Source organism: Peromyscus maniculatus, chromosome 10 (genome assembly GCF_049852395.1).
Source record: "Peromyscus maniculatus bairdii isolate BWxNUB_F1_BW_parent chromosome 10, HU_Pman_BW_mat_3.1, whole genome shotgun sequence".
Lineage (NCBI taxonomy): Eukaryota > Metazoa > Chordata > Mammalia > Rodentia > Cricetidae > Peromyscus > Peromyscus maniculatus.
The window spans coordinates 101,307,764-101,320,557 of NC_134861.1; the positions used below are offsets into that span (position 1 = coordinate 101,307,764).

At 47.4% G+C, this 12,794-nt stretch overlaps 1 protein-coding gene across 2 annotated transcripts in view; it reads left to right on the plus strand.

Annotated features, from left to right (window-relative positions):
* The window catches only part of Pde6b (phosphodiesterase 6B), a 41,084-nt gene that overhangs the window by 24,998 nt on the left and 3,292 nt on the right, over nucleotides 1-12,794 (plus strand). For both annotated transcript variants that reach the window (XM_006985813.3, XM_076547131.1), the window contains exons 4-18: nucleotides 4,078-4,218; nucleotides 4,306-4,380; nucleotides 4,866-4,930; nucleotides 5,613-5,679; nucleotides 5,883-5,930; nucleotides 7,416-7,565; nucleotides 7,848-7,991; nucleotides 8,711-8,776; nucleotides 9,912-10,058; nucleotides 10,911-11,018; nucleotides 11,257-11,366; nucleotides 11,566-11,653; nucleotides 12,076-12,176; nucleotides 12,278-12,385; nucleotides 12,704-12,767. In XM_006985813.3, the coding sequence (XP_006985875.1) occupies nucleotides 4,078-4,218; nucleotides 4,306-4,380; nucleotides 4,866-4,930; nucleotides 5,613-5,679; nucleotides 5,883-5,930; nucleotides 7,416-7,565; nucleotides 7,848-7,991; nucleotides 8,711-8,776; nucleotides 9,912-10,058; nucleotides 10,911-11,018; nucleotides 11,257-11,366; nucleotides 11,566-11,653; nucleotides 12,076-12,176; nucleotides 12,278-12,385; nucleotides 12,704-12,767 (1,482 nt within the window). The remainder of the gene's footprint in view (nucleotides 1-4,077; nucleotides 4,219-4,305; nucleotides 4,381-4,865; nucleotides 4,931-5,612; nucleotides 5,680-5,882; nucleotides 5,931-7,415; nucleotides 7,566-7,847; nucleotides 7,992-8,710; nucleotides 8,777-9,911; nucleotides 10,059-10,910; nucleotides 11,019-11,256; nucleotides 11,367-11,565; nucleotides 11,654-12,075; nucleotides 12,177-12,277; nucleotides 12,386-12,703; nucleotides 12,768-12,794) is intronic.

Here is a 12,794-nt window from a genome sequence, read left to right on the forward strand (position 1 = left end):
CCATACCTGGCTTTATCTTTGTTCTTAGTATAATATTTTAACTCATAAGTTTACATGATTTAATTTTAATAATGGCTGTTTTTAACACTATTTTAATCCTGACTCCCAGGATTCCTAGATATTCAACAATCAGTTTTTAGTGCATCATGAAGTGAGAGCCCCAATACTGATGCTAGAAAGGACCAGGTAGGTGTCTTAGTTATTTTCCTATTGCTGTGATAAAACATCATGGACAAAGGCAACTTGTAAAACAAAGTATTTCAGTTGGGCTTGCAGTTTCAGAGGGTTAGAGTCCATAGCAGCAGAGCAAAGGCCTGGCAGTAAGAACAGCTGAGAGCTTATATCTTGATCCTTAAATAAGATGTAGTTGGGGTTGGTGATATTTTGTTATACTCTAATAAAATTTGCCTGAAGATCAAAGGACAGAACCAGCCATTAGATTAGACATAGAGGTCAGGCAATGGTGGCACACACCTTTAACCCCAGTATTTGGGAAGCACACATGCCAATAATCCCAGCACTAGGAAGGTTGAGCTAGGAAGTAATGGCTGGGTGGAGAAAGGCATATAAGGTGTGAGGAGACAGGAACTAGAGAGCCTTTTGGCTGAGGACTCAGAGGCTTTCAGTTAGAGGATTCATAGAGTTGGTGAGGTGAGAAGTGGCTGTGGCTTGTTCCTTTGTCTCTCTGATCTTTCAGTATTTACCTCAGTATCTGGCTCTGGGATTTTATTATAAGACCGTTTAGAATTTGTGCAACGAGAGAGAGAGAGAGAGAGAGAGAGAGAGAGAGAGAGAGAGAGAGAGAGAATGCACTGGGAACTGCACAAGTCTTTTGAAACCTCAAAGCCTGCCCCCAACGACGCATCTCCTCCAACAAGGCCATATCTCAAAATCTTTCCCAAACAGTTCTATCAACTGGGGAGAATATACAAGTTCTACCAACATATATATATATTTCAAATATATAAGACTATGTAGGTCATTATCATTCAAATCACACATCAGGCTTAGGAGACTCAGTGTTCAGGCTTATGAGGGTTAAACATACAGACCTCCTGTGGGTAAGTTTTGCTAGAGATACAGACTGTCCTCCTACTGAGGTCATCCAAGAGAATTGATATCATGCAGATGTTGCTCCTAAGGCCCAGAAGTGTCACTCCTGGACTCCCCTCAGTTCTGTGATTCATACTAACCATAAATTTCAAAATATAGTACAAAGCTATAGTAATCAAAATAGCCTAGTACTGTTATAAAAATTAGATAGCTCAATCAATAGAAAAGGAGCCCAGAAATGGAGCCAAACCAATTAATTTTTTCCACAAAATTACCAAGAACACACAATAGGGTAGATGTCAGTGATTGGTGCTATCCACATACTACAGAGAGAAAACAAACCTAATCTCAACTCTTGTGTAAGAACCAACTCAAAGGGGATGATAGGATTAAAACTTAGAACTGAAAAACATAGGAAGAGAATTGCCCATATTTTAAAGTAAAAAAATTCATATGAGTATGATTTTCTAACATCCTTGAAAGTCCTAGTGCTCCTAGGCTCCTATGCCCTGAGTGCCTTTCCACTGAGGCTCTGGTACTGACCTTGGATGCTCCTCTCTTGCTTATAACCAAGGATGTTCTTTTTGGTAGCAGGGTTGGGGTAAGCCTGAGATTAGGCTACCCAGAAGAGATAAGTGTCTGGGAGGAAAGGAAGAAAAGGTAGACAGAAGGAAGAAAAGGCTGGCAAGGGCTAAGGCCAAGGGCCCCTCAGGCATAGAGTAGAGCAGAGGCCATAAGTGCCTCAGCAGTAAGTGCCACCAGTCAGGGAGGGAGTTGCAAAGCCTGGGCACTGCTCCCATAGGAAGAGCCTCTGGTAGGAAGAAAGCTGTTCCTGTGAAGCCAGAGTACCAACATTCAGAGGCTGCTGACATAAAGGTCCCCAGCACTGTGGTCGTAGGCAGGAAGGCTGTCAGGCAAGCCAAGAATGTTGACTACAGCAGAGCAACCCTGGGGGTCCTGATCTGACCCAGGCAATGGCAATGCTTGACCTTCCTTTGATTACTGTGTATGCTAGAGACCACTGGAAAGGTAAAAATGAAAACGAGGAGAAGAGAACAGAAGGCTTCTAAGAACCTCAGTCAGACCACCTTGGATATACCTCCCCCCTCTGGGCCTTCACTTCCTCAGGGTCTCAACTGACCTTGTTTCCTCAACCGGGTATATGATGGCATTCACAGAAAAGCATAATTTCTAGAGGAACCAAGCTGCAGATGGAAGGTGACAGGCGGCAAGGTGAAAGGGGGCAAGAGAAAGGGAGGTTAGCCTTGGACACTGTGCTGTGATCCCCTTACTTTGCCCCTCTCCCTGAGAGAATAGTTTGAGCTACCTGCTCTCCTATGACTCCAAAGTCAAATACATGGTTTAATCTGCCTGCACTGTAACAGGACAGCCAGCAGCTGTGACAGACACCCCAAGCACCAGTGAGGGGTTGGCCCTGGCTACCTAGGAAATAAAGCTCAGGGAATATCTATGGGACAGAGGCATGGGTTACTCACATGTTTGCTCATTTGCTCACACATACTCACATATTCACACTCAACACTCATGCACTTACACTCACACAGCCACATATGCACACTCACAGGCTTACACACTCTCTTCATATATGCACACACATACTCATGTACAATACATACAATCAGTCAGGGATTTTTCTGAGATACAACAAATGTCATTACCCTTCCTCTCCCCACATCCTAAGAACAGGAGCCCATGTTCCTTTCAGTCCCGAGACTATCAAAGCAGAGTGGCCACACTTCAAGGCTATGGCACTCAGCTTTGTCATGGAGAAGCATGGCTGAGGTGCATAGCAAGTGAGCAGAAATCACTGGTGAATGAGGCAGGGCCTGGGTGTTAGAAACAAATGTGGCCCTAGGGCAGCTTGGACCGAGATCTCAGGGCTGAGCACTGCGGTTTAAGATGTCCAGGGCTTGCCGGGCGTGGTGGCGCACGCCTTTAATCCCAGCACTTGGGAGGCAGAGGCAGGTGGATCTCTGTGAGTTCGAGGCCAGCTTGGACTACCAAGTGAGCTCCAGGAAAGGCGCAAAGCTACGCAGAGAAACCCTGTCTCGAAAAACCAAAAAAAAAAAAAAAAAAAAAAAAAAAAAAAAAAAAAAAAAGATGTCCAGGGCTGGGCTGCTGATGGGAAGGTGAAAATGCAGTCCTGTGGCTGTCAAGATTCATGTCTCCTGGGAAATTGCAAGTAGTGTGTGAAGTGTTGAGTATGAACACGTGGGAGCCAGAGGCCAGGGTGCAAGGATTGGTGGGGGTGCTTCTGCAGCAATAGGACCTGGGTCACACAAATAAGATGGAGACTGGGAAGGGCTACCTCCTACTGAGAGGGCTGTGGGGAAATGAGTTAGCTCATCAGGTCTAAGAAGAACGGCAGGAAGAAGCCCCCAAGGAAGGCCCATGGAGAAGGGACTCTGCTAGGGACCAGGCCCACTGAGAGTTGGAGGACTGACTGGGCTGGTGGGAGGCCTTGAGAGGCTTGTTTGAGAACACAGCTCTCATGGCCTCGGCTTGTGAAAGGAGACTCTGGTACCTGGTCTGGCCTAGAACTTATGTCGGTATTAACAAAACAGTCACTCTCAAATTCGCTTTGCTGATTGCATTGCAAACCACGGTGCCCCCTGGGCTAACTGCAGAGTAGATGAGAATGGTTACTTGGATCGTTGCCCTTTAAGCTCACAGTGACTTCAGTTTCCACTCGTTTGCTCATTCACTGAGCATGAAGCCAGCACTAGGCAGTAAGTGTCAGGGACACAGGCTAAGCAAGCCTGGAGAACTCATCACCCAGTGGGTTTCTAGGCTCCCTCCAGAGTCAGGATGCAGGTAAGCCTGTATTCACAGAAAACCTTGAGTTACACATCATCAGTCAGTGTCCTCCTGGGATTCAGGGCCAGTTGGGCACCCTGCAGGAATTACACTTGAAATGTTTGTGATACCAAGACTGAGTGGACGCCACAGCTTCTGAGGCCAGACAGGTGAGGCCACAGGCCAATACATGTGCCACCCCTCCAGGTACTTCTCTGGTCGGCCAATAAGGTGTTTGAAGAGCTGACAGACATCGAAAGGCAGTTCCACAAGGCATTCTACACTGTTCGGGCCTATCTAAACTGTGACCGGTACTCAGTGGGCCTCCTCGACATGACCAAGGAGAAGGTGAGGTCTCAAACTCCCAGGCGCCTCCTTCCCAGTGTGGGCCAGCTCATAGGCTGAACATTCCCTTCTCTCTTCTTCTCTGCCCAGGAATTCTTTGATGTATGGCCTGTGCTTATGGGGGAAGCCCAGCCATACTCAGGCCCACGAACACCCGATGGCCGGGTAAGTCAAGCTGATAGGTGGCAAGCACCCCACAAGAGGATGGGGAAATAGGGTAGCCTCAAACACCTGTCTGCTCTCATCAGCCTGCACTGCCCCAATGAGGGTGAATTCTCTAGATCTGCTTTAGCTTGCCGGAGCTCCTATAAATATTGTGACATGCTTGCACATGAATTTTAGTGTATGTATGAAGCATGGGTCCAGTTGGTGTGAAGTTAAATAGGATATAGGTAAGATAGATCTAAACCTGGGTGTGCAATACACATCTATGAGTATGAGTGCCAGAGAGAGAGAGAATGTATTTGTACACACACACACACACACACACACACACACACACACACACACACACACAATTACACGGGTGCTGTACCTGTGTCATTTGTGGATGGATGTGTCTGGGTGGGTGCTGTTCTCTTTTCCCCTCAAGAAAAACTCCACTGAGAAGCTGACCAGGAGTTCCTACATTGATGTGTTTTGTTTCCCAGGAAATTGTCTTCTACAAAGTCATTGATTATATCCTCCATGGCAAGGAAGACATCAAAGTCATTCCGTAAGTGCTGGGGTTTGACAAGTGGCTCACCCCAGGATGGAGCATCTGTAAACCCAACCTGTGGATTAGCTATCTCAAGGGCATCTATGCAGAGCCAGCAGGGCCTTCCCAGGACAGGGAGGAGGAGCATGGACAGATGAAAAGGGAAGTTTCTGGACTAGGCACTTAGACATCTGCTTCAGATATTTAGGGAGTCGGGTGAGCTGTCAGGTGGCCCCATCCGCAGCAACTCAACCATCTCAGCCCTGGAAAGTAAAGCCTCCACAAGGTAAGGCCATCGTCACACCCAAAGGAAAGTCTAGTGCAGAGCACAGGCCTAGAGGTACAATGGTCCTATGATTGTGTGGCCAGTGACCTCATGAACCTATAAGCCTGTCAACATCCCAAACAGGCTCCAAGAAAGGAGTAGGATTCAGGTATCAGGGCTGCAGAACAGGTAACCAACACTGACTCTCCAGAGGCCAACTGAAGTCAGGAGCCTCCAGTAAGGGAGGGGACCCTGCAAAAAGAGGAGGGCCAACAAGGCAGGACGGAAGGCACCTCCTCCTGGCCTCCTCCAGTCCTCAGTACTTGACTAGCCCCACCCCACCTAAGCTCAGAGAAGGGAAGAAACTGAATTCATATACAGCTTCGTCTAACAATCCAAGCATCTATTCCTCTGACCTCTGCTCTTTTCCCACAGCACACCTCCAGCTGATCACTGGGCCCTGGCCAGTGGCCTCCCAACCTATGTAGCAGAAAGTGGCTTTGTGAGTGCCCCTCTCCAGGCCTTGGCCTGTGCTTGCCAGTGCTGCCTGCCTGTTGGCCTGCCACCTCCTATTAGCCCTTCCTGCTAGCTGCTGCTCACCTTGCCCAGTTGGAAGCTCCTCTCTCATAGGCAAGGCTAAATAGGCTAGTCCTTGTGTTTATGTATTCAGTTGCTCAGAATGGAATTGCTTCTGATCCTTTCCAGATCTGTAACATCATGAATGTGTCAGCTGATGAAATGTTCCAGTTTCAGGTAATCTGCCTACTGATTGCTAGAAACTGCATTTTACTTGAAAAGAGGGTATTTTGTTTCAGAAATGGTGGGTTGAATTAGGTTTTCCCACTCAAGGAACAATTTTATGGGCCTGGGGAATGACTCAGTAGATAGTGTTTTCTATGAAAGCATGAGGAACTGAATTCAGATCCCCAGCACCCATGTTAAAAAAACAAAAACAAAAAACAAACAAAAAACAAACCGGGCATGGTAAAACGTACCTATAACCTCAGTGCTAGGTTAGGAAATAAGAAGCAGGCAAGACAAGCCGATCCTGGGGGCTTAGTGGCCAGCCAATCAAGCCAGTCAGTGAGCTCCAGCTTCAGTGGGAGGGCCTGTCTCACGAAATGAAGTGGCAAGCAATAGAGGAAAACATTCAACATGGACTTCTGGCCTCCACATGCACACACATGGGCACACACATATGTATAATATACACACATAAAACAACTTCACTCACAATCTGTAATCCCATCATTCAGAAGACTGAGGCAGAAGGATTGCTGCAAATTAGCCCAAGGCCAACTAAAGAGTGAGATTCTGTCTTAAGAAGAAAAAGAAAAAGAAAGGAACAATTTCATTTTCAGTGACTGAGAAGCCATACAAGAAACATGTATTTGTGCTTCCAGGTCTATGATTGAGCTGATTTTATTGGGCTCAGTTAGACTCAGGTGATCTTGTCTAGTCTCAGCTGACCTTAACTGGTCTCAAATGAACTCGGGAAAGCTTATCTGGGCTAAGTGGATCCTGTCTGGTCTCAGCTGGTCTAGTCTGGTCTTAATTTATCATCACTGAGCTCAGCTGGGCTCAGCTGGTCTTCATTGTGCTCAGGAGAAGTGAGCTAATCTTTGGGCTCAATCAACCCTGGCAGGACTCGGCTGAATTTTCTTTGGTTTCACTTGATCGAACCTGGTCTGGCAAACTTCTCTGGGCTGGGACTATGAGGGTTTAGAGTTTCTCTGCTCTACCTGTCTTTATCTGGGGTTTGGACAAACATACCCAGGGCCACAGAGCACTTTCCTAAGGGAGGTCATGTTTAGGAACATGCTTAGTCACTAACAGCCTCTTGGAGGAACTGGCCAAAAGTTGCTATCCGAATTTTATATTGGAAGACATAATGAACCAACTGTATAATGTTCAAAGTCCAAAGTGGAAATGTGGGCCCATTTGTTGAGCAATTAGTAAGTGCTTTAAGAGCAAGGATTTTCAATACTTCTAAGAAGTATCCTTGGGCCTAGAGCCCTTGATGTTTGCTACGGTGGGGAAATAGCTTCCTCCAGCCCAGAAAATTACGACACAAAGCCTATGAACATAAAGTTCACAGACAAGTGAGAGCAAAAGGACAGCATTCAAACTATTAGCATAGCTTGAGGAGAGAGAAACTGAGGTCTATCCCCACCCCCAGGCACCAAGTCTTACCAGACCACACCTAGAACAGCCTAGTTCTTTCTCTTCTCCCTGCAGGAGGGCCCCCTGGATGATTCTGGGTGGGTGATCAAGAACGTTCTCTCCATGCCCATTGTTAACAAGAAGGAGGAGATTGTGGGGGTGGCAACCTTCTACAACAGGAAAGATGGGAAGCCCTTCGATGATCAAGATGAAGTTCTCATGGAGGTAAATATCCAGTACCATACGTGGACAAAGATGTCCATCTATAATGGTGTGGGACATCAGTGAGTATTGTTCCTCTCCACACACTTCTGGACCCTGCTTAGCACTAAGTCAAGGAGAAAGGGATAAAGATAGTTCACAAAGTTCTATCTCTGGAGGTCTCATTCAGAGGCATCCACTGTACTGCAGCAGTCTGGGAAACTGGCCACTGAGCCATGGGTGTAGAACATAGTAAGAGTCACCAGAGTGATTGGCTAAGGGGGTGACACTGCTGTCTACCTCCAGTCCCTGACACAGTTCCTGGGATGGTCAGTGCTGAACACCGACACCTATGACAAGATGAACAAGCTGGAGAACCGTAAGGACATCGCCCAGGACATGGTTCTGTACCATGTGAGATGCGACAAAGATGAAATCCAGGCAATCTTGGTACTGTGCCTAGCATTCTATGGGCCCCTCTGTCTGGGGAGGCAGGGAACTCAGTGATAAGGAAATATCCCTGGGGCCCAGGCTAGGTCTAACACTGAACAACCCAGACAGTGTCCCTGTGTCTCATCCTAAGCAGTGAGCAAGTGTGACGAGAGCCTTCCTGGCCTGCCTCATTATTCCATCTATAATCCATGTGTGTCAATAAGAACTGCACAGGGAAAGGAAGGAAAGTCGGGGTTCCCAGAAACTGACCACTTATGTCTGGAATTGAGGATGTCTGAACACAAGGAGACTGCTGTCCTTCAACAATCAGGAGCCCTGTGTCCAACATGTCCCATGATGGCGCACCATCATTCTGTTACCTTGACAGGGTGAAGGTGATATTGTCACTGTCACGTGGGTAAAGGTGACACCACCACTGACACACTCATGGATGGGCATGATACTGCCATCTGTCACATGAGATGAAGGTTAAGAGTCACTTTGTCATAGTCATAGGGTAAAGATGATACTATCATCCTGTCCCTTGTGGGGGAATGGTAATAAGTTCACTGTGTAACATTTGTGGAATGAAGGGGTTACTGTCACTCTGTCATTCCTGGGATAAGGGTGATATTGTCAGGATATCATATGGAGCATGGGTGGTGCTGTCACTCTGTCACATAGGGTGAAGTGACACTACCACTCAGTCCCACAACTCACGTGTTGTTCTCTGTTAGCCAACAAGGGATCGCCTGGGGAAAGAGCCTGCTGACTGTGAGGAGGATGAGCTGGGGAAAATCTTGGTGAGAACCTGCTTCCAGTGGACACAAGCTGCTCTCATGAGTGGCAGGAGAGAGCCCTGGCACACACAGCATCCTCTCATGATGTTAGTGCTACCTGTGTAGGAATGTCAACACTCCCCAACAGAGGTGACAATACAGCTCTGAGTGTCCCCTGGAGTTTACTTGATATCCGCCCTGCTGAGTGTCTCTGTCTGCCTTCCTGCCTCCTCTGTGTTTCCCAGAACTACCCATGTTTTAGCTTCTGCAGCCACAGTTTGGGCCAAGCATCCATCAGTGCTGCCTCCCTACAGGAGTAACCAGGTGCTAGCACCCCTCGTATAGATATATCTGTGTTCATGTGTTTACATACTTCTGTGTGCACTTGTGTGTGTATACATGCATGTGTGTGTGTAGGCACATACAGACACATGTTTGTGTGTCTCCCAGAGAACATCCCTACATCAACTTGACAGTTGTGGGACACCTACCTTTTTCTGTCACTTGTGTGATTTATCGGAATCACCAGAGCTGTTTGTTTACTGAATAGTTTGGGGGTTTATTAATGCATTCAACATGTTCTAAACACTAATGGCTCTGTGTGAGGTGTACATATATGTTCCCATGTGTCCATATGGGTAGGTCTGAATCCGTGTATGTACCTCTGTGACTTTTCATGTATATATATAGTGTTACCTGTGTAGGAATGTCAACACTCCCCAACCATATATATGGTTGGTTTTCGAGACAGGGTTTCTCTGTGTAGTTTTTGGTGCCTGTCCTGGATCTCGCTCTGTAGACCAGGCTGGCCTCAAATTCACAGAGATCCACCTGCCTCTGCCTCCCGGGTGCTGGGATTAAAGTTATGTGCCACCACCACCCAGCTTCATGTATATATCTTTATATTGGCTTTTCCAACATCACTGCTACCAAGTCAGGCAAGCTTCTCACAGTCCAGTCACCTGGTGGGTGGAAACAGTAGAATAGAATAGGTTGGGAAAATATGAGTGACCTAGCTATAAATTTGAGTAACTGGAAGGCAGACATCACCAGAGATACCTGAGTGCCTGCTAGACAAGGGTTCAGAAAAAAAAGAAAGGTTAAGAACCAGTGGGGGTGTGGTAGGTCTGCTTCCCTCAGCCCATAATCTCTCTTACAGAAGGAAGAACTTCCAGGGCCTACCAAGTTTGACATCTACGAGTTCCACTTCTCTGATCTGGAGTGTACAGAGCTGGAGCTAGTCAAATGTGGAATCCAGATGTACTATGAGCTGGGTGTAGTCCGAAAGTTCCAGATTCCCCAGGAGGTGGGGAGATATGGTTGGAGTTCCAGAACAAGAGGATGTGGAGGGTTGGTTAAGGGTTACAGATCCAAGAGGTGAAAGGCATGTGGTGAGAGCCCTCAGAGATCACCACTGGGAGGAAGGGAAGGTTATTCCAGCTCAGCGCTCCATGATTCTGCTTCTTCCCTGGGCTTCTCACTCTGTCCTGCATCTACCTCCATACCTGTGTCCCCACAGCCCACATAAAGAATGAATAATATTTCATGCTCCCCAGAAACCAAGGGTGACTGGCTGGTATTTCAGAAAGAATTTTTACTAAATTGTAAGGGAAACAGAATAGAAAAAAATTATAAAAAACGTACCAGGATAAAAATATTTCCAAATACTTATTTGACCCTAAATATCATAATGAAAACATTAGAGAGCCCCCTTAGTCTGCACTCTCTTTCTCAAAGAAAATGTCTAGGTGCTCTACCTTCCTGCTCACAGACCACATATCTGACCCATTCAAGCATTCAGCCCTAAAACTAATGTTTTTGTTTTGTTCTTTTTGTTTTGTTTTTGTTTGTTTCTCAAAGTATCCCACATCCCAGGGGTCCTCTTTCCATTGTGGGTCTGGGCCATGGAGATAGAGGCATCAAATTTCCAATGGCTGGAGCTGTTCCTAGTTCTACTGTGTGAGAGCCCTTCCCAAACAGGAAGGAGCCAAGGGGAACAAGGAACAAGGGCTCTGAGGCCAACAAGATAGAAGTAGGAAAATGGGTATGACAAGCTCCACTACAAGCAGTTTGAAAGGCTTAGGTGGATTCTCATGTGGCGTTGTGTAGGTAGACTCATATGTGGCTTCCAGCATCTACATGTCCTCTGCTCCTCCAGGTCCTGGTGCGGTTCCTGTTCTCTGTCAGCAAAGCCTATCGAAGAATCACCTACCACAACTGGCGCCATGGCTTCAATGTAGCCCAGACCATGTTTACGCTACTCATGGTATGTATGGAAATGGGATGGAGTAAGAAGATTGATGGGCCTGGAACAAAGACTACAGCTACTACCTTCTGGTCCAAGGATCCCCATTGTGCTTGCCCAGTCCTGGCAATGGGTGGAGGGGACTTGGGTGGGCAAAAGAATGGGTTTGGGCCAGCCCCACATTCCCTTCAACCTCTGCTTCCTGGAGCCAGAGAGCTGGGCCAGTGGCAGGACCCAGAACTGGACTTCTCCCCCACAGACAGGCAAACTGAAGAGCTATTACACAGACCTGGAGGCCTTTGCCATGGTTACAGCCGGCCTGTGCCACGACATCGACCACCGTGGCACCAACAACCTGTACCAGATGAAGTAGGCTGTGGGGATGGCAGGCTTGTGGTGGGCATGGTAAACCATAAACCAAGCATGGTTAGGGTCAGGCTTTGCAATCTGTCAGTCAGTGCTGAGAGGGACCACCTTGAAGGCACAGTGCCAGGTGGGTCAGACCTCATCCCACTGCCTTCTAACATTGTTTTTGTTGTGTCTTCTTTTTAAATAAAATATGCAACAGATCCCAGAATCCTCTAGCCAAGTTACATGGTTCCTCAATTCTAGAACGGCACCACCTGGAATTTGGGAAGTTTCTGTTGGCAGAGGAGGTTTGTTCCTGATTTGGTGATGGGTCCTCCTCTGGGTTGCGGCAAACAGGCAGGAGGCCCTGGGAAGCAAGTTTATCAGTGTGAGGTGCTACCAGACAGGCTCCAATCTAGAGATGCTCCCACATGGGGTAGAATTGCTTTCAAGGGGCAGTAGCCATGAATGGCCACTAGTGGGTACAACAGATCATGGAAATGGGAAAAGATATTTGACTTGGGACCCTCCCAGGCAGAGGATAGACACCAAGGGAGGACAGGGATGGCTATCCTTGCTTGGAGAGGTAGCCATAAGACTGATCTGGGATCACATAAGTGAAAACCAGTTTAGAGTGCAGGGAGTAGACAGAGTAGGCCCTGAGAGTCAAAACCAAGGGTACCCCAGGCAACATCTGCCACAACCCAACACCAACTGACGGTCCCCACAGAGCCTGAACATCTACCAGAACCTGAACCGGCGGCAGCATGAACATGTGATCCACCTCATGGACATTGCCATCATTGCCACTGACCTGGCCCTCTACTTCAAGTAAGGATGCATCAGAGGCAGGAGGTGTGGGTGGGGCCCTCAGCAGACATAGACAGCTATGACAAATCTGTCACTTACTCCTCCCCTCCTTTGGGGACCAGGAAGAGAACAATGTTCCAGAAGATTGTGGATGAGTCTAAGAACTACGAAGACAAGAAAAGTTGGGTCGAGTACTTATCCCTAGAGACAACACGAAAAGAGATAGTTATGTAAGTAGCAGGTCTATTGTTGACCAACTAGCCCTGCAAGACCTCCCTAACCCAAAGCAAGATTAGCTCTCTCTAAAATGAACAAAGGCACTGGATCAATCTGTCCTGAGATTCATGGACATCAGCACAAAATTCAGAGTCAGATAGCCTTCCTTAGGACCCTTGATTGTCACTTCTTGCTTCATCCTCAGTTCCATTTCTTCACCTACAAGGTGGTGACTCAGGACTAGCACCTTCCCCAGGACTGTCTCAGAGAAGCTGAGAAAATGTGTTCACTCTGTTCTCAGAAGGACACATGTCTGCTCTGTCTGTTCACAGGGCCATGATGATGACTGCATGTGACCTGTCTGCTATAACCAAGCCCTGGGAAGTCCAGAGCAAGGTCAGGACTGATGACCATCTGGACCCA